Source organism: Anabrus simplex, chromosome 1 (assembly GCF_040414725.1).
Source record: "Anabrus simplex isolate iqAnaSimp1 chromosome 1, ASM4041472v1, whole genome shotgun sequence".
Taxonomy (NCBI): domain Eukaryota; kingdom Metazoa; phylum Arthropoda; class Insecta; order Orthoptera; family Tettigoniidae; genus Anabrus; species Anabrus simplex.
This window is the reverse complement of record NC_090265.1, coordinates 962,960,852-962,988,728: the sequence shown is the minus strand read 5'-3', so window position 1 is coordinate 962,988,728 and position 27,877 is coordinate 962,960,852. Positions and strand designations below refer to the sequence as shown.

Below are 27,877 nucleotides of genomic sequence, written 5' to 3'. Positions count from 1 at the left end.
TCCAATGCTTCACGTTTCTCCTTTAGATTTTGCCCATAGAAAGCATGAGCACTCCTTGCAGCATGGAGCGTTCTTATTAATGAAGACCTTTTCAATTCCACCGGGGTTTGGGATAGAATCATATATTATTCTTTGTGCTACAAGGGATACTTGTAGCAAGTTCTCTACTATAATTTCTTTATTAACAGGAAAACCAATTCAAGTGAAGCATTTCCATGAAACAATATTAGTATCATTTTGAGAAATGAAGCCAACTTTTCTGTTTTCAAATTTACTATTGGAAGAACAGTGCGAAGCCAAAAGTGATCTAACCTCTCGTCTTTAGAATACAAAGAATTCACTTCTTTCAAAGTATCATTCTCACAAACAGAAGTGAACTCCCTTTGTACACGAATGGCTCCATTACCCGAGATCCATTTGTTTTCAACAAAGGCATTTAAAGCTATCCTTAGCAGTGTGATGCTTAGAGGCTACTTGGCTACACTTGGATCGAAACAAGAAATTAATTTAGTCAGTTTATATGCTAGCGGTGAGCAGATGTGTCCAACAGCTGGAAACTGCAGATGACGACGATATGCCAGCGGTGACCTTTCCAGTAACTATTTGCACAAAACTACCATTCCTCTTAGATAATGTGTGCAAAACACTAATATATCTCTATCATTTAATCCAGGATTGCCACGAAGTGCTGCTTTAGCAGCATAACCTATGTCAATTTTTAGATGCAGGCAGAAGATTTTCTTTACAGTCTAAATACGTTTTAGGAGATTTTCTGAAGACTGCAGTGACTCAGACTTAATAAACCTTGTCATGATATTTATCATCAATGAAAGATTCATAAAGGAGTGATGCAAATGGGAGATCTGTCAAACTTTTAGGAATGGTTCCAAATCTCCAACAAGTGATAATAAAAATGACAACTTGGCCTTAAGAACCTTATCTTTAAGTGAAGTTGATACTATTTTGAAGCTGTTACAGCTTGGGATTTTCTTGTCTCTGTTTGTTCCTTCCACATACTTTTCGACGTTAGGTAGGATATCTATAGCATGTTCAATGACTTGAAAATTTTCAAGCCATCTTATAGCACAATATTTCGAAGGAAATACGTTTGAACCTGAATCATGTATATAATCAGAACGACTTGCAGGAGCGTAGCAAAACAAGAAGTGAAGAGCACAAAGAAACTCTGCAATATTCCACTGGGTTTCTTTTACTGCCATTTTATATGAATTGTGCACAATATGCAAGCCACAAGATCCAATGTTCAACAAAATAGGAGCATCTAGATCATCTAATAAATTACCAAAATCCTGAAGGAACTTTTTATTAACATTTGGACCATCCACTGAAATTTGTAATTTTTTTTAGATAGAGTCCTTGCTGTGCTTGCAAAAAACCTTTTAACAAATCTGAGGAGGTAGAGTGACCAAGAAACTTGGAATGAGAAGTGCATACTTCATTGGTATCAGGATTGAAACAATGAACTACAAGATCCATTTGGCCTATCTGAGAAACTTTATTCAGTGACTCGTCAAACCCAACGGTGAAATGTGTGCACTTACTACCCATCTCAAGAACTTGTTTATAGAAATAGAGAGCCAAACCATGAGTGATTGTATATGCAACTTTTGTTCTGTGCAGTTGAACTTTCGAAGCTGTTTCAGAGTCTGGAAACATTACTGGAAAGAACTGAGAACGCAATATAGGTCTAATTCATCGAACTCACCATTCCCCAACAACATAGAATATCCAATAGTAAGCAGATTAAAACAATGAAAATTCGATCGATCAATCATATAGCTATTGATATTATTGATTACTTCACATTCGAGATCACACTTTAACTTTTCATTAAAATTTATTCCTGGCATAAAAGACAAGCCCTAGATTAATGTTATAAAAACTGAAAAATGTGTTTGTATTACACGGATAAATACGGTATGTCAATTTTATCTGGCAGAAGAATGAATTTCCAGATTTTTTCCTGAATTCCCTAACATTTCCAGGATTTCCCGTTAATTATCGAATTCCCTGACATTTCCCTGTTTCCCAGGTTTTCCATACGGGTGGACACCCTGCTACTGGTGTGGAGCATCACCCGATCCTGCTTTATGCCCAAGTATCGAACTAAAAACACTTTAAATTAGAACCATTAACTATGAGAGTGTACACAGGCACTTAAATTAGCGATTTTGCTTTCAAAATCCACATGATGCCACTACCAGCCAATGCTCCCTGTGGAGGAAGTGCTACACAGGAACTCGACTGTTCCACACCAAACCCAAGAAGAGAACCACGCATGCTAAATCTAGTGACCAAGCGGGAACTCCAGCCTGCACAAGGCAAACTCACAGTTCAGCAAAAACCAGTGATCAATCAGCATGCAGAATTCAAACTGGATAGACCACCGCATCCAATGGTGGAATTTTCCAGTCTCTACAATTACAGATGGAGAGTCAGATGGAAAGGAAGCATGTGCCATCAGCAATCTGGAATTCTCAAAATTTTAGCACGCTTGCAGAAATGGTGCACTTGCACTTTCAGAACTAGTTACACTCGGCACACTTTTCCTAACTTAATTCATATAATACGGTATGTTTAGCACATGCTCTTCATCGCACTGCTGAGACAATACACAATTCTTTCCCATTGGTAGATTTGTGGCCTCAACAAAGAATTTTGTTGTTGTTGTTGTTAAATCCCCATTGAGAGTACAGTTGTTCAGATCATATCCCACTTCCTTAACTTAATGAGGAATATGGCTGGATGCAAGCATGTATTATGCTGAGCACATACAATCAAAGGAATGGATTCAAATAATGCTGCATCAATAGAAACAATTCAAAATATTCTGTCAGACAGCAAGTTAGAAGATAATCTTGTATTCATATCTGCCCATTTTTGTTAGGAACAGCTGTCACATCAATGGAAACTGTAGGAACTCCCTTAAATGAATCATTAACCATTTTTAAAGAACCAATATACAATCTAAGGTGTGTTCCTGGCAGGATAGGATAAAAAGTGAGAGAGAAAGTGAATAATATAATTTTAAAACATCCTGTTTATAAACAGATCTACGATATTCAAGACATTCTTGAGTGAAAACCATCTGCCCCACCAAGAGACCATTCTTGATTGCTGCAGAATCTACTTCCTCGCCTTTCTCTCCCTCTCTGTGGAGCAGTCAATATAATTTAAATTATGATACCGATGCTTGTTGTTTAAAGGGGCATAACATCTAGGTTATCGGCCCTATTATTTAAATACGTCCCAATAACCTCCAGTGACATACAGGGAAGTTTTCTCACATTACAAAAGGGTTTTACAGCATTAAAGAAGAAGTTCTTCAGTTGAAAACATATCCAACGTTGTGAACTGCAATTTATCAATGAACATTGCTAATAGGATCACTCCTGCTTCAACCTCTTAAGGAATAATGCAAGTTTGTTAATTTATTACTAACTCATCTTTTCTGCTGTCAAGAGACATTAATCCTTTCAATTTAATAGTACACATTTTGACTGATATATTTAAAGGTTTTTAAGAACATATTTGGTAGTTTCATGGCATGAAATTCTAGGCACTATAAATCATATTTCCATAGAAATACAACATTACATTTTAAGAGACACAAAAAGGCTTAATTTACTGTACCTATTTCTTGAAGTGGTGCTAGCAGATTCAGAATGTGGGGGGTCATTCTGAAAGGCATGAGCTCTGGAACAGGAAGTTGAGTAGCTGTACCAAAAGCATGTCCAAAATCTATTCCCACACAGCAACAATTAGATTTTAACAACATGCAGTTTTCCAGATGACGATCTCCAATTCCCAGTAACCAATGTGCGATACAGAGCACTGCATAGCTACAAGCAAAACTATGCCGTCGAATGAAGTAGTCCTCTGGAGAAGAGCTCAGGTTAAATATTGCTCTTCTGCAACAAAAGAGAGAGAGAGTACATACAGGTTTATGCTTGAGAACTAACAATATGCTTTCCCCATTCAGGAATTGCCATAAGACAAAACCTACTGAACACTGTGATTTTATAATTTTGGAAAATCATTAAAACCAGACTTGTAGTTCAGGCTCCATTTATACGATACCATAATATTGCAACTGAGCCTAAGAGAGACTAGAGAACTGCTGAAAAACATCTAGTATAAAACTAAAACATGAGGGATGACATACTCAGGCTTATATATTACTTAAATCTGTGGATGGCTAAGTCTTGTAGCAGAAACCTGCATACATCTTCCAGCCAGCTACAACTACTGTTTACTTCTTCCTAAGATCACCCCACTTTATGAGATTCTATACTCCGATAAAAGCTGGTAATTTCTTGGTGTGAGACATTCACTTCACTTGTTATTCTATTGAGGAAAAGTATAAGTAAAGAGAACTATATTGAAGCTATATCATACCAAAGAGCACAGACCAAAAATACTTCAGTACCTTAAAAGTTATTTGAATAACAGGTACAAATTCTTGATAGAGCAAGGAAACTAAAGGAAGTTTCCATATCTTTTTAGAACTATAAATTATAATTTTGGTTCTGTGATAATTTTATGGTCTGTAATGCGAGAAATCAAAGTGTTTGTACTGTATGAATATGTACTGTATATATATGAAGTAGGATCCACAGCTTCAGGAATTTGGTGTTCAATTCCTTCATATGACTAAGAAATATTTTAATGTTCAGTGTCGATGATCATGAGTGTGTGGTGATTCAGGTGCCTTCCATCCAGGACTAGCAGTACACATTCAATAATTTCTATACGGAAATGTTCTATTTTCATATTTGAATTAAATTTTCACTTTAAGGTTATTATTACCACCACTCTTCCTTTTTTTTTTTTTTTTGCTAATGATTTAATGTCATACTAATACAATGAAGGTTTTTGGCAACCCAAGAATGGGAAAGGGCTAGGATGCGGAAGGAAGCATTTGGAGCCTTAATTTAAGGTACAGCTGCAGCATTTGCCCGAACGGATTTATCATCGTCATTGCATGCATCATTAAGACTACAGGTACATACAATATGCACAATCAGAAAAACCTTCCACAATCAGACAACTATGTTGCAGGATTTTATCCATGCAATGGCATCCTTTTCCGCTTTATGGAAGACTTCTTCGGGATCTTGGAGAGGACCCAACACAAAGTTCAAGGATGTTATCAGCAAAACAGAAGTGTAAATCCAACTAGAGGCTTTAATGACAATATTGAGAAATATGGTATGAAAATCAGTGTGGAGAAGAGCAAAACAGTGGTGATTACACAAGGAGAAAGGAATCATTAGTATCAGGGAACAAAACCTTGAGATTGCTGAATACTTTAAATATTTGGGAAGTGAAATAATGCAAGATGCAAGGTTGGGTATGGAGATCAGCACAAGGGCACCAGCAGGAAGTATGTAACTTACTACCAGAATGTAAGGAACTTGGTGTGGAACAGAGAAGTTCCTATGAAAGTGATAAGTTAGGAACCTTTTCACTTTTCAAGCCTGTTATGTTCCTCCATTGGTACAGAAATGAAAAGTACAAAGAAATGAAGTGAACCGTTTTCATAAATCTTGCAAAGGGATGATTTCCTTTTCATCTGTTAATTAACAAGTATGTACACTAGTTTCTCAATGTAGAATTTGGTTTAGTAATATAAACATGTTGTTACGATGAGAGCTTTTGTTATCATAAAGTGAGGATAGTGATGAAAAATCCAACAAGAGAACATGCAAAGACAGGATTAATTTTCATAACCTCACCTTCCACAAATAATTTTTGCAACTTTTCACTTTGCACTTTTCAGTTCAGATTTTGTTTCACCATCACTTTTCAGATTTAACTCTTGTATGGATCTCTCCAAACATTTTTACTTTTCCCCATTTACCACTTTTTGATTTCCTGATACTTAATCTTACTTCCTTTTTCTATTTCTATTCCATTCTTGCCACGCTTTCTTCTTTTGTTTAACAACCTCCTTCACATTTTCATTCCACCAAGGTGTCTCCTTTTCCTTCACTCTCACCGAAGTTCTGCCACAAATTTTCTCTGCACAGCTTACAACTGTGTTTTTAAATTTATTCCATGAAGCAAGGATTCAGGCAGCTGAAATGAGATTCGTCCGAGCGATGGTTGGCAAAACAAGACAAGATAAAATTCATAATGAGAACATCAGGGACATGGCTCAGGTTGGCAGAATGCAAGATAACATAACTCTGCGTAGACTCAAATGGTATGGTCACATGCGAAAGATGGATCCTGATCGCATGCCCAGAAAAATGTATGATCTGCAGTTATTCAAGACCAAGAGGGCGGCCAAGAATGCGATATACAGACATGGTGAAAAACGACATTCAGCAACGAGGAGGGGACTGGGACAACAGTGAAGAAGGAGAAAAATACAACGACAGAAGTTGGTGGAGAGGCTTAATTCGACGACCCATCGTATAAATGGAACGATGTGGGATATGTATGTATTCTTTTACTACACCTTCTATTTCTATCACTAATATATTCTACCCTATCCACATTTTCATCCAGGATTTTGTTAACAATCACTCCTACTCCATTCTTTGCCTCACCCCCTCCAATCTAGTATAGGGTGTACCCTCTACTCATCCTCTTCTCTCCTTTCCCCTCCACTTGACCTCACTCAGTCCCATTATTGCAACATTCTCCCTCTCCATAAAATCAATCAACTCTTCTGATTTTCCTTTCAGGGTTATAACATGTATTATTCTCACTGAATATAAAACTATAAAACATTTATTCTTTGGCAAAAACGACTATGTCGATAGGATTGAGGAAGGTTTAATACCCAACAACCTTCCTCACTTCAAGCATGCTCCAATCACATCGGCTGATGTGAAACAGCTTTTTGAGGTACAAAACTTGCTGTCAGATAATCGCAAGTCCTTCACTTTTTATAACCTGAAAGGATGTGTGTAGTCCGGTGCAACTTAAACTAAGGTGAATTAAAAGAATGTATGTATGTATGTATGTATGTATGTATGTAATGTATGTAATGTATGTATGTATGTATGTATGTATGTATGTTGGATATTCAGTCCAAAGGCTGGGTTGATTTTCCACAGCTCCATTAAAAGCTATCATAGATAGCCCAGGTGTCACTGCTGTATTAGAGGTTTCCAGGTTTGTTGAAAATGGCAAGCAAGAATAAGAATAAAGTTAAGAGAGACAACACCTTCAATGATACAGTTACATTTACTCAAATATATTAACTACATACATTTTTTGACTAGCAGAATATAATCAGAGTACGACTGAGGACGGAAGAAGGAATGAAGGATTTCATGCAAGTTTCTGCACCCGAAACAGTGAGGAAAATATAGAGGAATTCTTGAGGAAGTAATCATGTGGAAGTGATAGTCATGGGAGACCTCAATGCGCAGGTTGGAAATGACAGGATTAGTAAAGAAGTAATTGGTCCATTTTCATTTGGAGAAAGGGAGATAAGTTGATTGAATTTTATTAAAGAAATACAATGATTGTGGGCAATACTTAGTTTATAAAGAAGAATGCTAGAAAGATCAGTAGATATGGCTGGGGTGAAAGGAGGACAAAAACAGTTATTGCTTGTTTTTTGGTTGAGAAAATAAATCTTAAACATTTAGTGGATGGAACAGCACTACCAGGAGAGGCATTTGATGGAGACCACAGAGTAGTGGTGGCATAATTGAAAATGGATAAAATTGTGAGAGTAAAAGGAATAAGACAGAAGAAAATAAAAGTATGGAAATTAAAAAATAAAATATCTCCAGAGAAACTTCAGAAAGAATTAAAACAGCACATCTCTATCACAATAATTGGAAGGATTACCAGTTTTGACTGTGATCATAAAATCATTTTTGGTAAAAGTTTCTTTCATTCTAGAGAAACCAACAAATCTTAAACTCTGATTCTACATCACTATTAGCCGCTTTGAAAATTTTCTGTTATTGTAAGGATATTCGTTTATTTGTCTAGTTCAATTGCACTCATTTTTGTCAGCAGTCTCCCATGATCCACCGTATAAAACCTTAGATAGGTCAATAACGATACAGTCCCACTGACCTCCTGAATCTCAAATATCTGCTATATCTTGCCAGAATCCTACAAGTTGAGCTTCAGTGGTTTAATTGTTCCTAAACCGTATAAAACCAGTTAGTAATTTTGCAAACATGTCTAATATAATTAAAATGACAGCTTTCCTGAAAGCTTCCATCCAACACATTTAAATCTGTCTGGTCTGTAATTATCGGCTTTACGTTTATCACCCTTTCCTTTATACACTATTGCAACTCTCAATTCACTTAGGTAAAAAGTAAACAAATAAGTACTTTAGATAGGGTACTATATCCCAACCCATTGCCTTTAGTATATCCCCAAAAATCTGATCAATTCCAGCTGCTTTTCCAGTTTTCAAATCTTGTATCTTATTGTAAACGTCTTTGTTATTGTAGGTAAATTTCAATATGTTATTAGTATTAGTCACTGCTTCTACCTGGACGTTGTAACCAACAATCTTTACACACTGTTGACTGAATATTTCTGCCTTCACTGAGCTCCATAGCTGCAGTCACTTAAGTGCGGCCAGTATTCAGAATTCGGGAGATAGCAAGTTCGAACCCCACTGTCGGTAGCCCTGAAGATGGTTTTCCGTGATTTCCCATTTTCACACCTCTTGCTGAGGAATCCAAGCATCTCACGGCTTTTGCCACTGACTGGAACATCTATGAATTTGAGCGCGTACCATTTGGCCTGGCGACGGGAGCTGCGGTACTCACTCAGCTGCTCGATAACGTGATGTCAGACATTAAATTCAAATTTGTTTATAATTACTTGGATGATTTGGTTATATTTAGTGAAACCTTTGAAGAGGACCTTGTTCATCTCAATGAAGTCCTTAAAAGACTCCGTAAAGCAGGACTGACCCTTAAGGCTAGCAAAGTTACTTTTGCGCAGCCCCAGATGTCCTTCTTAGGACATATTGTGTCTGAAAAAGGTGTCTCGATTGACCAGTCTCGTACTGCAGTGATACAAAATTTCCCAACCCCTAAAGAAGTCAAGGCTGTAGCTAGGTTTGTTGGCATGGTCAATTTCTTCTGTAAATTCATCCCCAATTTTGCTGAAAGAGCAGCCCCATTAAATGTCTTGAGGAGGAAGGATGCTAAATTTGAATGGGATGATGCTCAACTTTAAGCTTTCTATGATTTGAAATCTGCCTTATGTAACACTCCTATGCTGGCGATGCCAGATTTTTCTAAATGTTTCATTCTCCAGACTGATGCCTCATCTACTGGTATGTCTGGTGTGCTCCTTCAGGAATTTGAAGATGGACGTCGTCCAATTTCTTATACTTCCTGTAGTCTCAATCCTGCTGAACTTAATTATTCGATCTATGAATTAGAAGCCTTAGCTGTTGTTTTCTCTTTGGAAAGATTCACAATGTACCTCAAACACCTCCCATTTGATCTTGAAACTGATAATCAGGAGTTGAGTTGGGTACTGCCCAGACGAAGAAGGACCGGTCGTCTTGCGGACTGGGCAGTACGCATCTCAGTTTTTCAATTTGAAACTCGTCACATTCGTGGAACTCAAAATGTTGTTGCTGACAGTCTTAGTAGAATGTTCTACCCTGGCAGTTCTGATCCTCAATCAGAGCCTGCAGATCCCTCTTCTGAACAAGTTTTGGCCTTTGTTAATGTAGTTTTGACAAATTCCTCTTTCCTTTTCAAAGATATTTCTAAACATCAGAAAGACGACCCTGAATTGAAGGCTATTATTGACAGGATTAAGTCTAGTGAGCATGTCAAACCCTATGTCATTAAGAATGGTGTGCTGTGTTGTCCTGCTCGTGGTCGCACAGACCCCAAAATTGTTGTTCCAGCTAATTTAGTTCCTGCTCTTTTCAAATATTTCCATGTATCCGCTGTCGGTGGACACCTCGGTGTGTTGAAGACTAAAGAGAAAATCCGTAAGCATTTCATTTGGAAATCCATGGATGGTGAAATCCACACCATGGTCAAATCTTGTAAAACCTGTAATATTAGTAAACCTGCTCCTAATACCCGACTAGGTCTGTTGTGCATCTGAGCAAGCTTCTCGCCCGATGGAGAGACTGTTTATAGATTATATTGGTCCTTTTCTGCGATCACGGACCGGACATCGTTTCATACTTGTGTGTGTTGATGCGTTCTCACGTTTTACATGGCTGTTTCCTACTTGCATGGTTAATGCTAATACTACTATTTCTTGCTTGAAACAGATCTTTGCTTCATATGGACCCTGTCAATTTCTGGTGAGTGATAATGCTAGATCTTTTACATCTGTGCAATTCCGTAATTTCTGTTTTGACCTATTTCACATGTGACTACCACCCCTTATTATAACAGGCCTAATTATGCTGAAAGGGACAATCAAAATCTAAGATCTGCTCTTATTGCCTACCATTCTTCTGACCATTCTAAATGGGATTCATCACTTAATTGGTTATCATTTGCTTTCAACACTGCAGTTCATGAAAGTCATAAGCAAACTCCTGCTTCATTGATGCTAGCGTTCACCCCCAATTCTCCACTCTCTAATCTGGGGTCTATTAACGAGCTTCTACCTGATATCGCAAATCCAGAAACGATCTGTGCTGCTTGGCACCATGCGCGCAAGAATTTGAAAGTATATTACGCTAAAGTTCAACGTAACTATAATCACGGGCGAAGACCGCATAGTCTGTCTGTGGGCAACCAGGTTTATGTAAAGACTCATACTATAAGTAGTGCTGCGGACCATGTCATTAGTAAGTTGGCCCCCAGATTTCGAGGTCCCTGCACGATATTGAAATTTTTAACCCCTGTGTCATTGTTAGTCAGCGATCCTGAAAAGAAGAGGATCAGTCAAGTCCATTTGTCACAAGTCAAGATCGCCTAGTTATGAGATGATGCTTTAGAAACCATTAGTTACTTAAGGAAACTTAGTCGTAAGCCAATTTTGGGGTACATATCCGGCCGGATACATTGGCAAGTTTAGAGGTTATTTAAGATTTTAGTTGTAATAAGAATGGTCATTTGAGATCATGTTAGGTATAATTTAGTATGTCCTTTAGGTTAAGATTTTCATTCATTGTCATAACTAGGGATCCCTTGTAAAATTTCCGGTATTAAGGTAAACTCCAGTAAACTTTCCTAATTTTGTTTGGTCTGTTATGTTTGGTAAATTTTTATACATGCTTGCCCTGGTGGGGGGGCTTGGAGTTCCCAAAGATATTTGGGGCAAGGTTATCCTCCTTGCATGGAATATTAAGAGTTCCTGTTATATAGTAATATTCGTAAAGAAAAAAAAAGCGGAAAAACCACCCTTCAGTCTACGTTTCTCAAAAGACTCTTCTGCAGAGCCGAGGCTATGCCTTTCCTGTATTATTAACCGACAACAAACAAAAGAACCCTCGGCTACTTCGGTTCGCGCAGCTTGTTTCGGTTCATCCCGATGTTACCCGACGAATCAAGGACAAGCACACGTGCAGCTGGCTGACAGACATGCCGGCTGTCAAGCTGGCGTTAACACATACTGCAAGTAGCTGCAGTCAGGCTCTTCGATTGAGGTTATTCTTTCATTAAAGCCGGAAACACAACGCAATTAAAAGAACGAAAGTAAATGTAAAGTGGCCAAAAGTATTAAGCATTGACTTAAATGAAACTACTTACAATACCGAAGCTGTAAACCATATTTTTAAAAATATCAAAATAAAAATATACTGTTCCAATAAGCGTACACACAGAGGACATTATATGAACAACACAAAATAACCGTCGAAGATAATTTGCTACAGTCAAGTATCTTTTCCGATTTTAACACACGCTTCAATTTGTCCAGTGTAGGTACAGTTTTTTTTCATTACGTAAAATTTGTGTATTTTCCAACATGTCACATCTTTTGTGAAGTCGTCTGTTTCGAAACTTTTCTTGTGGACTGTTTTCTTGCCATCAGGTGTTGAAAAATGCAAATGACCCTTGGTCATAGAAGTCTTCCCTTCCGCTAAAATCCGTTTCCCCTGAAAATGGTTTTCCGTGGTTTCCCATTTCACACCAGGCAAATGCTGGGGCTGTACCTTACTTAAGGCCACGGCCGCTTCCTTCCCACTCCTAGCCCTTCCCTGTCATACGTTTCACCAGTGACTTTGAAACCCCTGTTGCTTCACTTGTTCAAGCCACTACATTATAATTCAGATTATGAACCGTTTTCTGTTCTCGTAAGTGAGCAGCTACGTTATATACTATTTCTCTGACTTGTCCCCTTACACGCCGTCCAGATTTGCTACCAGAATTCGAAGTAGCAGCCATAACTACTGTACATTCAAATGACACTCTCACTAGAATAACATGGTACACAACACTAAACACTATATAGATGAAAGACTGGGCTGCCGTCAATTATTTCGCTGCTGAGCGGCTTTAGATGTGTGTGTGTGTGTTGGCATACCAGTTGCGCAACTGCCGATACTTCAATTCTGTTTTTTACACAGTCAAGAATTTAGTTTATTCACCTGGTTAATGTGCTCCGTAATGAGTAATGACCCTTGAAGGTCGCTAGGTAACACTGTTCAACACTATATACATAAAAACATTTACAATACAGTACACGCTACACGTGAAAGAATTATAGGACTACAATTACTACAACTAAAGAAAGAAATGTGAATGAAACTGACAAAACAACAAGAGCGCTAAAACGGATACAGAAGAGACAGCGAAACTCTTGTGCAACCACGCTTCACAGCGTGCACAGTACGGTGACCAGACAGCATGTGACCCCCTCCACTACTCTCTATGATGTCAGACATCCACTCAGAGAGAATACACGGGGAAGTGAGCTTTGCGCAGGTTCTTTTGTTAGTTGCAGGGTAATACACTGAGCGGCACGAAAAACGTAACACTTCAATTTCTTTCAAAAACTGAAATTTATTCTAAATTTATGACACTAATCCACCATCTTCTCGTGGAATATTGTGGTACGGTCCCATCTAAGTGTCTAACAATGAAAAGAAAAGACGATTACAAACAAATTGAGCAAATTAAGCGAGAGATGCACATTTCAAGGAAATTTTGAGTAAGCTCATAAAGGTAATGCACTCCGTTTTAATGTTACACACTTCACACTTTCACTTCACAGACCTTGGAGACTATCTCGGGGACCTCTGTTCGCATCTTCAAAAGTGTGTATTGCCACCTCTTGCAGCAATGACGGCATTCAACCTTTCAGGCATGCTCCTGATTAATGCGGTAATGTTCTGTTGAGGAATCATGTCCTATTCTTCCAGGAGGGCGTTTCGTAGGTCCTGTAGGGTCTCTGGATAGCGCTGACGGACTCTTCTCCCCAGCTGGTCCCAACATGCGAAATGGGATTCAAATCGGGGCTTCGAGCAGGCCAAACCATAGCATGAATCTCTGTTTCGTCCAAGAACTGTTGCACAATTCTCGCAACATGTGGACGTGCATTGTTGTGCATTAGTGTAAAACCATCACCAATAAACAGAGCAAAAGGCACAACATGCTACAGAAGGATTTCCTCCACATACCGATGTGCGGTAAGGCTCCCATGCTCCACGAAGACTAAGTCCGTCCTTGCAGCTGTATTGATTCATGCCCACACCATCACAGAACCACCGTGAAAAGGCGTCCTGGATGAGAATGTGCAAGGGGAATACCTTTCCACTGGCCTTCTCCAGACCCTCTCTTTTCCGTCAGGTGATCGGAGGCCAAATCGCGACTCGTCGGTGAACAACACCTGATCCCTTTGTTGTACTGTCCAGCCAAGATGTTCCCTTGTGAAACGCAGTCGAGATGTGCGATGCTCTCTGGTGAGTTCCGTTCCTGTAGCAGGTCTTCTGGACTGAAGATTGGCTTCTTCCAGTCTTCTTTGAACGGTTCTCTCACTAACATTGATCCCTCGAACTTGGGAACTTGAAGTTGTAAGAAGCAGTCATCTTTCTCCGATGTTGCTCTTGGGCCTGATCCTGGTCTCCTTGCAAAGCCTCCAGTTTCCTTGTACCTTCGTATGGTTCTGGAAATTGTAGAAGGTGTAGTACTCCACACTTCTGCAACGTAATGCATGCTGCAACCATCTTCCACCAAAGCAACAGCTTTCGCAGCTTGTTCAGGGCTTAACGGCATGTTTACTCCAGAAATCTGATTAAGAGAATTGCAGAAAGATCCTACAAAGACATGTGATTGAAAGGGGAACAATTAAAGGTACAACAGTAAGCGCTACAAGAGCGGGAAAACATTACTGGCTCACATCCAGCGATGTGTTTTCCAGGTTGCACAGGAGAAAACAATTGAGGCTAGTACAATAAACAATCAACACTTCACTGTTTACTTGCAAAGCAATGCCAATAGCATACCCCATCTATAAACAATGGTTGAAGTGCTTCACTTCGATTAAATATATAATTACACATAATTTACTGGGTGTTGCATTTTTCGTGCTGCTCAGTGTACTTCCTTTTCTGCTGCGGATTGATCTCTGTTCCAGTGATCACAATAACCTGGTCCAGACAGTGAACCTGCCATGCCTGTTGGAAGGGGCATTATGAATTCCTGACCTGTTTGCATCCAACATGGAAGTGCATTGTCACAGAATTCCTGGTGGTGGCAGTTGCCCAGTACTGCGCCATGTTTTACTACATGTTCACTGTGAGTTCACTATTCGAGTGAACTAAATGAAGCTTCAATGGAGACTCTAGTGGGACTGAAAAGGGAAACCATGTTGGCAGGCGGCCGATGTCAGCGATCCTATGGACAGCAATATCTGTGGTCGAGCTTACGAAATTCTGCTTCCAAGATACTCTTGGTAAAAGTCGCATCAAGATGTGGGTGGTATGTGTTGGTATCAGTGTGTTTTCGCAAAATTCAGACCTCCAGTTAAAACCGCTATTTAATGTAAAGTGTTTTTTAAAATTTATTATCGAGCAGAGCTGGAGATTCGGCGGTGGAGGATGTCGCCGGTGGTGAGTTAATAGAGTCGGTGGAATAATTTAATTCTTGATATTGTACTAAAAATTTGTCATGAAACCATCAATGAAAGAAACTAAGGAACTGACATTTTTGAAGAATTCAATTAAATATTTGTTTTCTTGTTGCTGTAAATTTATGTAAATTTTGTGGATTTAAATAATTTTCAGGACTCACAGAAGAGAGAATTATATTTATTTAATAATGGAGTTTTAGATATTGAGATCTCCAGAAGTGTACATGTTGTAACCCATTTTTTGTATCACCCTGTAGTTGCCACGTGGAAGCTTCGATCACGAAATCGTTGAGTTTCGCAATCGAAACCTCTAGAATATGTTTCTCACATAACCATATATGGTGCTGTAATCCGACTGGCAAAAATAACAATAAATTGTATTGGTGAAAACTTGGGGTCGAATCATAGGTAGCTTCCCTGACTGGCTGTTAAAACTTCGGGTCGAATCATAGGTAGCTTCCCTGACTGGCTGTCTGAATGTTTCTCAATTTTCGGCTTTTGGCTACTCGGTAGTACAAAGGCTCTGTTCAGCGTCTTTGGTTTTCGTACGACTTAACGATCGGACGCACCTTGTAAGGTGGTTTCTTTTCTCAAAGGTTAAATTAATATGTAAATTCATTTATTCGGAGTTTATCTTAGACCCTGGTTTTCACCGTTTTGGTTTTGTAATGTCTTAGTTTGTCAGCTAGGCATATCCTTTGTTTTGGAGGCAATTCCTTTTATTAACATTTTGTGTAAATGTAGATTTTAATTTTTCCATTCGGGCTGCCTCCAGTAATGCCGCGTCAATTTTAGTGTACAACTGTTGAGCTATGCGTCCCTCGCTGATATGTATTAGGAGAGGACTGCACCTCTAAAGGCCTCTGCGCTAAATTTAAATTTCCGTTGTTTTCTTTCTTTTTTAAACTCCTTTCTATCTGCCTTGTAAGATGGTTGTAATTATGTCATACTCCCTGTTAAATTTCCCTTGTAAATTTCATCATCGAAGTTATGCTGACTTATTTAAATGTAATTGTAATATTGTGTAGATATTTAATTTTCTGAAGAACCACGAATAGGAACCTCATGGTTTGATTTAACCTTTTACTTAACAGATAATGTTATCCTTTTAATTGGTGTTCTTTATACCTTGTTAAAATTCTCTATGTTGAGTAAACCAGACTAAAGGGTTAATGCTCTCACGTTTCTTTCCCTACAACGTCACGTAAGGTCTCTTCCTCTGTAAGGTTTCCCGGCCTGCTTCTCATACATCCTTTCTCTAGTTGTCATGTTGGTAACCCTGCGTAGCCATGTGTTGTCGAAATTTAAGATGTTTTTCCTGGTGTATCATCGGCTGATGTTGTTCATTCAGGTTTGTTATATTTGGATTATTACGTCATTACTTGTTTTATATGTACCTTGTATTATGTACACTCTTCTGTTAAAGGAAGGGTAACAGTAATGATGCTATTATTTATTTGTAAATGTCCTTAATGTATTGTAGATAGCTTGAAAATGCATGTCGATTCATTGTTTAATATCTCCTATATAGATTTTTGTTTTGTTTCTTGTAAATACTGATTATTAACATTATTATTTAAATCACTAATCTGTACTGTTCTAATGTTGAGGTAGTTATTTACACAGAGTTACTCTTTGTGAACAGATTATTGTTAAGGTTAAGAAATCATTTGACAATTTCTATACACACACAGTAGCAAAATGTAAACATAAATTATTGAATATATGAACTAAATGACAGCATTCATTCTTGAATAAGTGGAGAAATTCTAATGCAAAATTTGTATGATTATATGCCTATGGTAAAAGGTAAAAAAAATTATACCAGGAATATACTGTCATGGAACCAGTTACACACTATTGAAAATCTTGGCTCTTACTTGAAAATGTCCCATGGGATCATGTTGACTTTCTCGTTGTATGATGCCACAGTTTCAGAGCGGGAATACTTGATGTATGCATTTCTGTACAGCTGGAAAATAGGTAAATTCTCCTTTCCTGAAGCTTTACACAGCCAACTCTTATATGATAAGATGGCTGCCTGCCTGTAACAAAACAATGACATATATCCTTAATATAATTCTTCCTCTCATAAGATACAAGTACCTTATTTCAAGTTTAAGGGAAAATTTGCCACTCCTATCGTAGATTAAATACTGTTTACCTCTACACCAGAGCCCCATGGTTACTTACAAGCAACCACAAAATCTCAAAAATATTCTCACTTGCCATAAAACAAATCAGCCTGATCTCCTATTGGCTCTTTCTCCTCTGAGTACCTTTAACCACTTTAAGACTGACGTCCAAGTACTATCAACATTACTAGCTTAACTGCAGATGACCTAGCCTTCTATGTTTGCTTAACTACCAACACTCGCATCGAGTATGCAGTTCTTGTAAATAGCAATGACCTATCTTGTGAGAAAGAAAACTTGTAAATTTTCATTCATAGGACTAGCATAACGGCAACTTTGAACATGAAATATTATTTTGGTGAAAGAAAATAACCTACATATGCTAAAACAACCCATGCGATGGATTTTCCTATTAATGCAGTACTTTTCTTGTTGAAAGCAGGATCAGTTGTGGTACAGAATCACAATATCACAATTATTTATCTTGTTTTTTGTGTGCTGTTTTTATATAGAATCTTTATGGTGACATGGGATACGAAAGGGCTAGTACTCGGACGGAAGTGATTGTGGCCTTAATCAAGGAACAACCACAGTATTTTCCTGGTGTGAAAATGGGAAATCACAGAAAACCATCCAAAGGGCTGCCAATAGTGCCGTTCGAATCCGTTATCTCCCAAATGCAAACTCACAGCTAAGTGACTCAAACCATGTAGCCAATTTGCTCAGTCAATTTATTATTTCTCCTTCCTCAACAAAGAAACAATTCAATTTGACTCTTTAAATGTCACTTTAACAACAACAACAGATGTAAAAGATGCCGGAGTGTTGGACTTGTCCACTGAAGAGGGTCTTTAACAAACCAGTAAATACTGTACAAACTGACTGTACTGGACTTCAATTTCATAATCCTGAGTACAGAAGATGAATGTCTAACCAATTACACTACTCAACACATGTGAAAATGCAAACTGGACAAAATTTTCACGCTTCATGAAGACTATGCTCTGTGTCTTTGCATGAGCAACTTGATTGACTATGACTGTTTTAACAAGGCTGCAAGGTTTAAAATCAGTTGTTTTTACATGGATACTGACTATAAACTAAGCAGTTGTAATGAAGTTTGCGAAGCGACAGGTTGTACTGAGTGCGAGTGCTAAGCAAGAAATATGGGGATTGCTATTCAATAGTAATGGGCAGCCATAGGTCGATGGCACGGATATATGAAGTGAGAGCGTACGGCAAGTGCGAAGAGTAACTGGCAACACTGGGTTGTAAGTATCTCTGGTGGTGGCAGTAGTGGTGGCAGCACTACTCATAATAGGAGGTGTTGAGATGAATCCTGGTCCTGGACTAGTGGGATCAGGCTGGGTAGAGATGGAGAAGATCAAAGAAATAGTTAGAGAGACTTGGCAGGCAGAACAAAATAGAGACCATATTCAGGAACAATATACTGAAATGAAGGAGATAAAAGAGTATGTTAAAGAGGAACTGAGAATAATAACAGAGAAGGTTGTGCAGAATACTGGTGAATTACAAGTACCGAAAACCAAAGTAAACAGTTTAGAGGAAGAGTTGACAAATACAGCGGCAAGAAAATATTGTCAACTGGGAAGTCAGGAAGAAAATATCTTTATCTACAGTGTACCTGAGACTGAAAATGAAAATTAAATATCACAGAGAATAAAGTATTGGATGTAATAAAAAAACCATATGAAGGTAAACTATGGTGAAGTGGATACAGATGATGTGCATAGAGTGGGAAGAGTTAAGGGAAAAAGGCCGATTAAGGTTATTAAAGATAGGTTATAATTGGCTTTGATGGCATATAAAGATTCAAGCAACACTGGGAATTTAAAAGGAGAAAATAGTATGGTTAAAAAGGGACATAGACAAAGATACCATCAAGGAGCAGAGTATTGTATGTTTACATTTTGCTACTGTGTGTGTGTGTGTGTGTGTGCGCGCGCGTGTGTGTGTGTGCGTGTGTGTGAAGAAGGAGATGTCAGTTTTCTTACAAAAAGAGGGTTGTGTCAGATTCTGAATCTGCATAGCCTGTTCTATATGTGCATATAAGGTGCTGAGAATTAGTTGTGTGTCTGTCCAGAAAAATATGACAACCTCTCGTGCAATCTATAAAAATAGAAACTTGTGACTAAAAAATGAGTTAAGTCAATTTTTCCTCTTTCACACCCTGCTGTCTCAGAATATTTTATTAGTGAATATAGACATAGCTCAACTCTGTTTTCACTTCTATCTGCTTAAAGCATGTTTCCCAGAAAAAAAAAAAAAAAATTAACCAATTCTAGCAATGTGAAGCTTATTGTGTTTGACCAACAGAATCGTACATGGGTTGTGATTGTTGCCTACAGTAGCTGGAGGTGTCCTGTACCAACTGATTCATGTCTTGCGACTGGCTTTTTTATTTTGTAGTGTATTTTTAGCAATAAAGATCCAAGTGCCGTGAGCCGCTGTTAGCTATCCATATAGAAGTACAACCTTCCAATATTAGGTTAGAAAATGTTTGTAAATGATGATCTCCTGATTTTAGGTTAGGAAATTTTCATAAAATAGTTTGTAATATAAAGTAGTGAATATCATGTGAGTCTGGTAAATTAAGATGTAAGAACAGAGTTCTATAAGAAGGATTTGTAGTTAGGGAATACTGAACAAGTATATCCTTACATTTGTATAACTTTTAATTTGGGTAAGAGTCTAGACATAAAATTCAGGAAACTCAATCGTCAAAAGTTACCAGTGTTTCGCCCAGAGTGTGGCATGGCCTCGTCAGTTGGATACGCACCTTTTTCAAGACACTGGCCGGGTAGCACGCCGGTAGCGACACCACTGCAAGCCATACATGTGATAAGCACAATGCAGTGCCAACGTACTGTCTGTACACATGGCCTAGAAAATTATGCAATATGGGAAACAGTGCTATATCAGTAAAGACAGTTGAAGTCGGTTGAAAGTGTTGCACTTGTGGCTTGGAAACCCGGGGTACATCCGGGACGTATAGGTTGAAGATTGTTATTCATCAATGTGGATAAACACTAGAGATTGCTAATTTTCTAACTGGCCACTCAGTAACCAATCCAAAAGCTCCGATTTTGAATGAGATTGCATTGAATGAGAGACGCTTGAAGACGTTTCTACCAGTGGACTTTTGGCGACACTACAGTCATGTGGGGCAATCCTATATATACATGTGTGCACATGCGATGAGGTCATTATTCATTATCCATTACAGAGCAGACTATATACAAAGGCATTATGAAGTCATTACGAGTGTATTACAGTGTTATTACGAGTTTATTCCCGGTGTGCATTCTGTGGAATACGCTACATGGTGTTCATTCGTCAGTCATACTCTGGATTATTCCTCTCTGTGAAACGGCACAGTGTGTGTGGTGGTTTACATGTGTAATCTGGAGCTAATGTGTTGTTGTGCACAGAACTGATCATTGCTAGATGAAATCATAGGCCAAGTGTTCAGTGCTTGCTCATTCTTTGATTGATTTGACATGGCATTCGTCGTTCATCTATTCCACAGCAGCCTTTTTACATTGTCAAGTTCTATGGTTTGATTAACAGAGTATAGTGAGGTGACTGGGATTGTTTATTACATGCAGTTATAAGCCATGGTAAAGATTTTAGATGTTGTTTGTGGATGTTTATTTTGTAAGCGCAAAAGAATTTGGTCTCATCATGTGATGATTATTGTCGGTGTTTGTTTTGTTTTATTTTGTTTCAGGAATAAATTCTCGCACTGAAACTTATGGTAAACCTTTTATTGGTGGATTTAGAAAAACCTGGCATGCTACCCAAATTTATTTTCAGAGTTAAATAGTAGCAGGTAAGGTAATGAAGCAAGTTTGGAATTTTGTGAGCCTGATGACAGCCACCTTGGGAGGAGGAGTTCATCATACACTACAGCATAGGTTGGCAATGAGAGAGCCTGCTCCCTGAACCAATTGCATGGGCGTGGGCAGAGCCGAAAAGCCAGGAGCAGCTGACGTCTATCTAGTATATTATGTTTGTATTATATTATTATGTTTAATAAAATAGCAGTGTCAGATATTGAAAGGTGAGTTAGCCCATTTTCCCTAATTGTCAATGCGGAAATCTAGTTTAACTCACGCTCAGTTGCAGACATTGTCAGGTATTCTTGCGAGTCCTGTGAAATAATTTTCCAACCAATTTAGAGAAATGGATGATTTATCAATTGCTCTGAAAGTGTTTGCTGCGCCCTTTTCAACTGCTATAGTAATTGATGATGTTTCGTCTGATCTACAGTGCAAGTTGCTCGCAATTCGATGTGATAGTGAACTGAAGGCTAAATATGAATCGCGAATAAGCCTATCACATTTTTATGAACATTTTCTGCAAACAGATTTCACAAATATGCACAAAAGGGCTGCCAAACTTCTATCAATGTTTGCCTCAACATATCTGTGTGAGAAAGTGTTCTCTCTAATTAAGATAAATAAAACTTTGCGAAGAGACACTCTAACTGACGTACAGCTCACTGCTGTTCTTCGAATTGCAAGTGCAAGATCGATCGTACCAAATATAACCCCCCATCTTCAGCGAAAACACACACACACCTTCTCATCATCTGCTGAATAAAATTTCAGATATATAAGAACACATAGGCCTATGTTTTGTTTATGGTAAATTATATTTATTCATGTATTTATTTCTGTACTTAGGCCCTAACCTACAGCTAAATTTTTGTTCATTGTTTATGCTGTTTTTAAACAAGTATTTTGTTGGCTTATTGTATTTTCAGGACTGCAGGTAGTAATCAAGGAGTATTTAGTTATCAGATGTCAAAGTTATTAATTTTCTTTCCTACGCATAACCTAATGAAGGGAATATAATTAAACAAATTTACTTAGCACTATAATCTAAAGCACTGAATAGAACAAGACATTAGACACAACAAAAATGTCAAAAGTTTAAATCAGTTTTCATAAGCGGCTTGTCCCCAGTTGTAACAGCAAGCTGTGCAAGCAGCTACAAGGTTAACTTCTGTTAGGGTGCATACTCTGCTCCTTTTCCTGCCTGATGCTCATTGAGCCAAATTGTGTCTGCCTCTGACTACGGAGTCAATTCTTCCTGTAAATCTTTTGCAGGTGGCACCCAATATCATCATTTATATTTTATTCTAGTAACAAATTATCTATTTTGTCTTTCAGTTTCCACCAAGAAGTTACAACTGAGATGAAGCAACAAGAATTGTACAAACCAAACATCACTGACAAATGGAAAGCATAGGTGATCAATTCAACATTGGAGGGAAGAGGGAAATGTCATATAACACGCCAGTGAGTAAACAAGAAGAGTTGAAAATGTATTTCTTCAAAATGAGAGGGAAAGGATGTTGTGTTTGGTCTCCGCCCCAAATGTACAACAGTCTAGTTCCCATATCGCTTTAAAAAAAAATAAAAAAAAATAAAAAAACTGGCTGAGTCAGCAAAGAGGATGCATCTGGATGTGCTAGGAGTAAGTGATATTCGGATAAGGGGAGATAACGAGGAAGAGATAGGAGATTATAAAGTGTACTTGACGCGTGTTAGAAAGGGAAGGGCAGAGTCTGGGGTGGGGCTCTTTATCAGGAATACCACTGCACGCAACATAGTTTCTGTTAGGCACGTAAATGAGCGAATGATGTGGGTAGATTTGTCAGTTGGAGGAATTAGGACAAGAATTGTTTCCGTGTATTCACCATGTGAGGGTGCAGATGAGGATGAAGTCGACAAGTTTTATGAAGCATTGAGTGACATCGTGGTCAGGGTCAACAGCAAGGATAGAATAGTGCTAATGGGCGATTTCAATGCGAGAGTTGGGTATAGAACTGAAGGATACGAAAGGGTGATTGGTAAATGTGGAGAAGATATGGAAGCTAATGGAAATGGGAAGCGTTTGCTGGACTTCTGTGCTAGTATCGGTTTAGCTGTTACGAATACATTCTTCAAGCATAAGGCTATTCACTGCTACACATGGGAGGCTAGGGGTACCAGATCCATAATAGACTATATCTTAACAGACTTTGAATTCAGGAAATCTGTTAGGAATGTACGAGTTTTTCGGGGATTTTTCGATGATACAGACCACTATCTGATCTGTAGTGAACTAAGTATCTCTAGGCCTAGGGTAGATAAAGTGAAATCTGTCTGCAAACGAATAAGGGTAGAAAATCTGCAGGACGAGGAAATTAGACAGAAGTACATGGATATGATTAGTGAGAAGTTTCGAACAGTAGATAGTAAGCAGGTTCAGGGTATAGAAAGTGAATGGGTGGCATACAGGAATGCTGTAGTAGAAACAGCAAGGGAATGCCTAGGAACAACTGTGTGTAAAGATGGGAAAAGGCAAACATCTTGGTGGAATGATGAAGTGAGAGCAGCCTGTAAACGTAAAAAGAAGGCTTATCAGAAATGGCTCCAAACAAGGGCCGAGGCAGACAGGGATTTGTACGTAGATGAAAGAAACAGAGCGAAACAAATATTTGTTGAATCCAAAAAGAAGTCATGGGAAGATTTTGGTAATAACCTGGAAAGGCTAGGTCAAGCAGCAGGGAAATCTTTCTGGTCAGTAATAAAGGAAGGGAAGGAAAAAGGAAATGAACAGTATTTTGAGTAATTCAGGTGAACTCATAATAGATCCCAGGGAATCACTGGAGAGGTGGAGGGAGTATTTCGAACATCTTCTCAATGTAAAAGGAAATCATCCTGGTGGTGTTGCAAACAGCCAAGCTCATGGGGAGGAGGAAAATTATGTTGGTGAAATTACGGTTGAGGAAGTGGAGAGGATGGTAAAAAAACTCCATTGTCATAAGGCAGCAGGAATAGATGAAATTAGACCTGAAATGGTGAAGTATAGTGGGAAAGCAGGAATGAAATGGCTTCATAGAGTAGTAAAATTAGCGTGGAGTGTTGGTAAGGTACCTTCAGATTGGACAAAAGCAGTAATTGCACCTATCTATAAGCAAGGGAACAGGAAGGATTGGAACAACTATCGAGGTATCTCACTGATTAGTATACCAGGCAAAGTATTCACTCGTATCTTGGAAGGGAGGGTGCGATCAGTTGTTGAGAGGAAGTTGGATGAAAACCAGTGTGGTTTCAGACCACAGAGAGGCTGTCAGGATCAGATTTTCAGTATGCACCGGGTAATTGAAAAATGCTACGAGAAGAATAGGCAGTTGTGTTTATGTTTCATAGATCTAGAGAAAGCATATGACAGGGTACCGAGGGAAAAGATGTTTACTATACTGGGGGACTATGGAATTAAAGGTAGATTATTAAAATCAATCAAAGGCATTTATGTTGACAATTGGGCTTCAGTGAGAATTGATGGTAGAATGAGTTCTTGGTTCAGGGTACTTACAGGGGTTAGACAGGGCTGTAATCTCTCACCTTTGCTGTTCGTAGTTTACATGGATCATCTGCTGAATGGTATAAAATGGCAGGGAGGGATTCACTTAGGTGGAAATGTAGTAAGCAGTTTGGTCTATGCTGACGACTTGGTCTTAATGGCAGACTGTGCCGAAAGCCTGCAGTCTAATATCTTGGAACTTGAAAATAGGTGCAATGAGCATGGTATGAAAATTAGCCTCTCGAAGACTAAATTGATGTCAGTAGGTAAGAAATTCAACAGAATTGAATGTCAAATTGGTGATACAAAGTTAGAACAGGAGGATAATTTCAAGTATTTAGGTTGTATGTTCTCCCAGGATGGTAATATAGTAAGTGAGATTGAATCTAGGTGTAGTAAAGCTAATGCAGTGAGCTCGCAGCTGCGATCAACAGTATTCTGTAAGAAGGAAGTCAGCTCCCAGACAAAACTATCTTTACATCGGTCTGTTTTCAGAGCAACTTTGCTTTACGGGAGCGAAAGCTGGGTGGACTCAGGATATCTTATTCATAAGTTAGAAGTAACAGACATGAAAGTAGCAAGAATGATTGCTGGTACAAACAGGTGGGAACAATGGCAGGAGGGCACTCGGAATGAGGAGATAAAGGCTAATTTAGGAATGAACTCGATGGATGAAGCTGTACGCATAAACCGGCTTCGGTGGTGGGTCATGTGAGGCGAATGGAGGAGGATAGGTTACCTAGGAGAATAATGGACTCTGTTATGGAGGGTAAGAGAAGTAGAGGGAGACCAAGACGACGATGGTTAGACTCAGTTTCTAACGATTTAAAAATAAGAGGTATAGAACTTATGGGGTCTTGGTTGTAGGCAGCTCCACATCGTTCATAAATAAACCAGCCCTCATGGATAATAAGATTTATTTACACCACACACAGTTTTAGTACACCTTTGCATGTGAGATAGGTTACACTGATTACACCAACAAGACACAAACAGGCGTGATGCTCATGCTCACTCCACGCAGCCGAATGACGCTAGTTTAGCAAGCTATACCCTGATGCAATGTTGCATCGTGCACAAGGGTGCGTTCTGTATGTGTGGCGAGTTCATTCTTCCTGATGCCGCCACATCACCCCCCCACGGAGAAGGAAAGTTCACAAATCGAATGGACGGGCAAAGCGAACTCTGCGTCCTGATCGTGTTGTGTACTTTCTGGGTGGTGATGACGCATCAGGTAAGTCAGGTGTAAAAGAAGTGCTAGGTTGACCGGATGAAATGGGGGTAGCAGATGTGTCAGGTGTGTTGGTGCGGGTAGGAAGAGCAAGGTTTGTTTCTATGTATGCAGGTTTAACACGGTCTGTACTCACTACTACTTCTTTGTTTCCGATCATTAGCGTCAAAGTCTTCTCATTACGGCTGACTACAGGGTAAGGAACAGAGTATGGGGGTTGCAAGGGAGGCTTCACATGATCAACTCTCAGGAAAACATGGGAGGCAGTTGCCAAGTCTTTGAAGACGAATATTTTCTCTTGACTATGGCGGGAGGCAGGAACAGGTCTTAGTTCGGCCATTACCTTCCTTAGGTGATTTACAAAATCCGCAGGGTCAAGTGGAGTAGGAGAACTGGGCGAAGAAGTAACCATTTCCCCAGGGAGGCGTAGAGGCTCCCCAAAAACTAGTTCGGCGGGGGAAGCTTTCAGATCTTCCTTAAGAACCGCACGCATGCCAAGTAATACTAGGGGTAAGGCTTTTATCCACGTTGCACTATGACACATCAGAGAAGCTTTTAGCTGTCTATGAAGACGCTCCACCATACCGTTAGCGGATGGGTGGTAGCTGGTTGTACGGATTTTTGTTGTACCAAATTGTGTCATAAGTCTGCGAAAGAGTGTAGACTCGAATTGTCTTCCTTGGTCAGTAGTTATACGAGTTGGGAGACCAAATCGGGAGATCCAACCACTTATTAGCGTATCGGCTGTTTCTTCGGCAGTGATGCTGCGCATCGGCCATGCCTCTGGCCAGCGAGTAAATCTGTCAACAGCAGTGAGGATATAATTATAGCCTTCGCAGACAGGCAGTGGACCAACAATATCCAAGTGAATGTGGCTGAAACGGCCTGTGGGTGCTCCGAAATTCCCCAAGGGAGATATATTATGCCTCGTCACTTTATTGCGTTGACAGGACAAACAAGCACGAGTCCAGGCACGAGTGTCTTTCTGAATAGATGGCCAAACAAATCTATCTGAGACTAGATGAGAGGTGGCTCGAATACCTGGGTGGCTTAAGTTATGGAGCTTGTCAAAGAACTTGCGTCGAAAAGGAAGTGTCAGGAACGGACAAGGTTTTCCTGTTGATGTATCGCATACAATGGTAGTCGTGGTGCCCGGAAGGGTTACTTTTTCTAATGTCAGCGACGTACCACCATGCAATAAGGCTTTGAGTTCGTCATCGTCCGCTTGGGATCGAGCCAGCGCAGCGCAGTCATCTTCTAGTGAGATGGCTTCAACACGAGACATTGTATCAGCGACAACGTTATCTGCTCCCTTTATATGCTGAATATCAGTTGTGAACTGGGATATGAAGGACAGCTGATTTAGTTGGGCTGGGGGTAGTTTTTCTCTGCGTTGAGAAAATGCATAAAGCAGAGGCTTGTGGTCCGTATATATGGTGCAGTGCTGTGCTTCCAGTATATAGCGGAAATGCTGGACAGCCTCGTACACAGCCAACAGTTCCCTGTAATAGGCCGGCCACGTTGTTTGACGCGCTGAAAGCTTCTTACTGAAAAATGCTAGGGGCTGCCAATGGTGTCCAACTTTCTGTTGCAAACATGCTCCAACTTGAGTATTTGATGCATCGGTAAAGAGACCTAGAGGCGCATCTGGCAATGGATGAGCAAGTTGAGTGGTTTGCGCTAGGCTTTCTTTGCATTCGTGGAAAGCATGTTGCAATTCTGGAGTCCAGGGGACAGGTTTAAAACCCTTAAGCTTAGAATTGGCTAGGACGTTCACCAACGGCGCCTGCAATTCAGCCGCATGTGGTAGGAAACGTCTGTAGAAGTTGACCATGCCCAGGAACCGGCGGAGGCCCTGGACAGTCTTCGGTAGAGGGTATTCCAAGAGAGACTGGATTCTCTCTGGTGGAGGTTTTGTACCATCCTTTGAGAGCCGATAGCCCAAGAAGGTTACCTCACTTGCACCTAATACGCACTTGGATGGATTTATGACTACACCGTAATCAGCTAATCTCTGGAAAAGTATGCGGAGATGGTGCATATGCTCTTCAGCATCCCGTGAGAACACCAGGATATCGTCGATATACGGGAAACAGAAGTTTAAATCTCTAGT

General features: G+C 39.4%; 1 protein-coding gene across 1 annotated transcript in view; it reads right to left on the bottom strand.

Annotated features, from left to right (window-relative positions):
- LOC136857637 (DNA-dependent protein kinase catalytic subunit) overlaps positions 1–27,877 on the bottom strand; it is an 873,484-nt gene that overhangs the window by 40,700 nt on the left and 804,907 nt on the right. Inside the window, exons 49-50 of the mRNA XM_067136445.2 lie at positions 16,899–17,063; positions 3,655–3,932 (exon numbers count right to left, since the gene is read on the bottom strand). Coding sequence (XP_066992546.2) covers positions 3,655–3,932; positions 16,899–17,063 — 443 coding nt within the window. The remainder of the gene's footprint in view (positions 1–3,654; positions 3,933–16,898; positions 17,064–27,877) is intronic.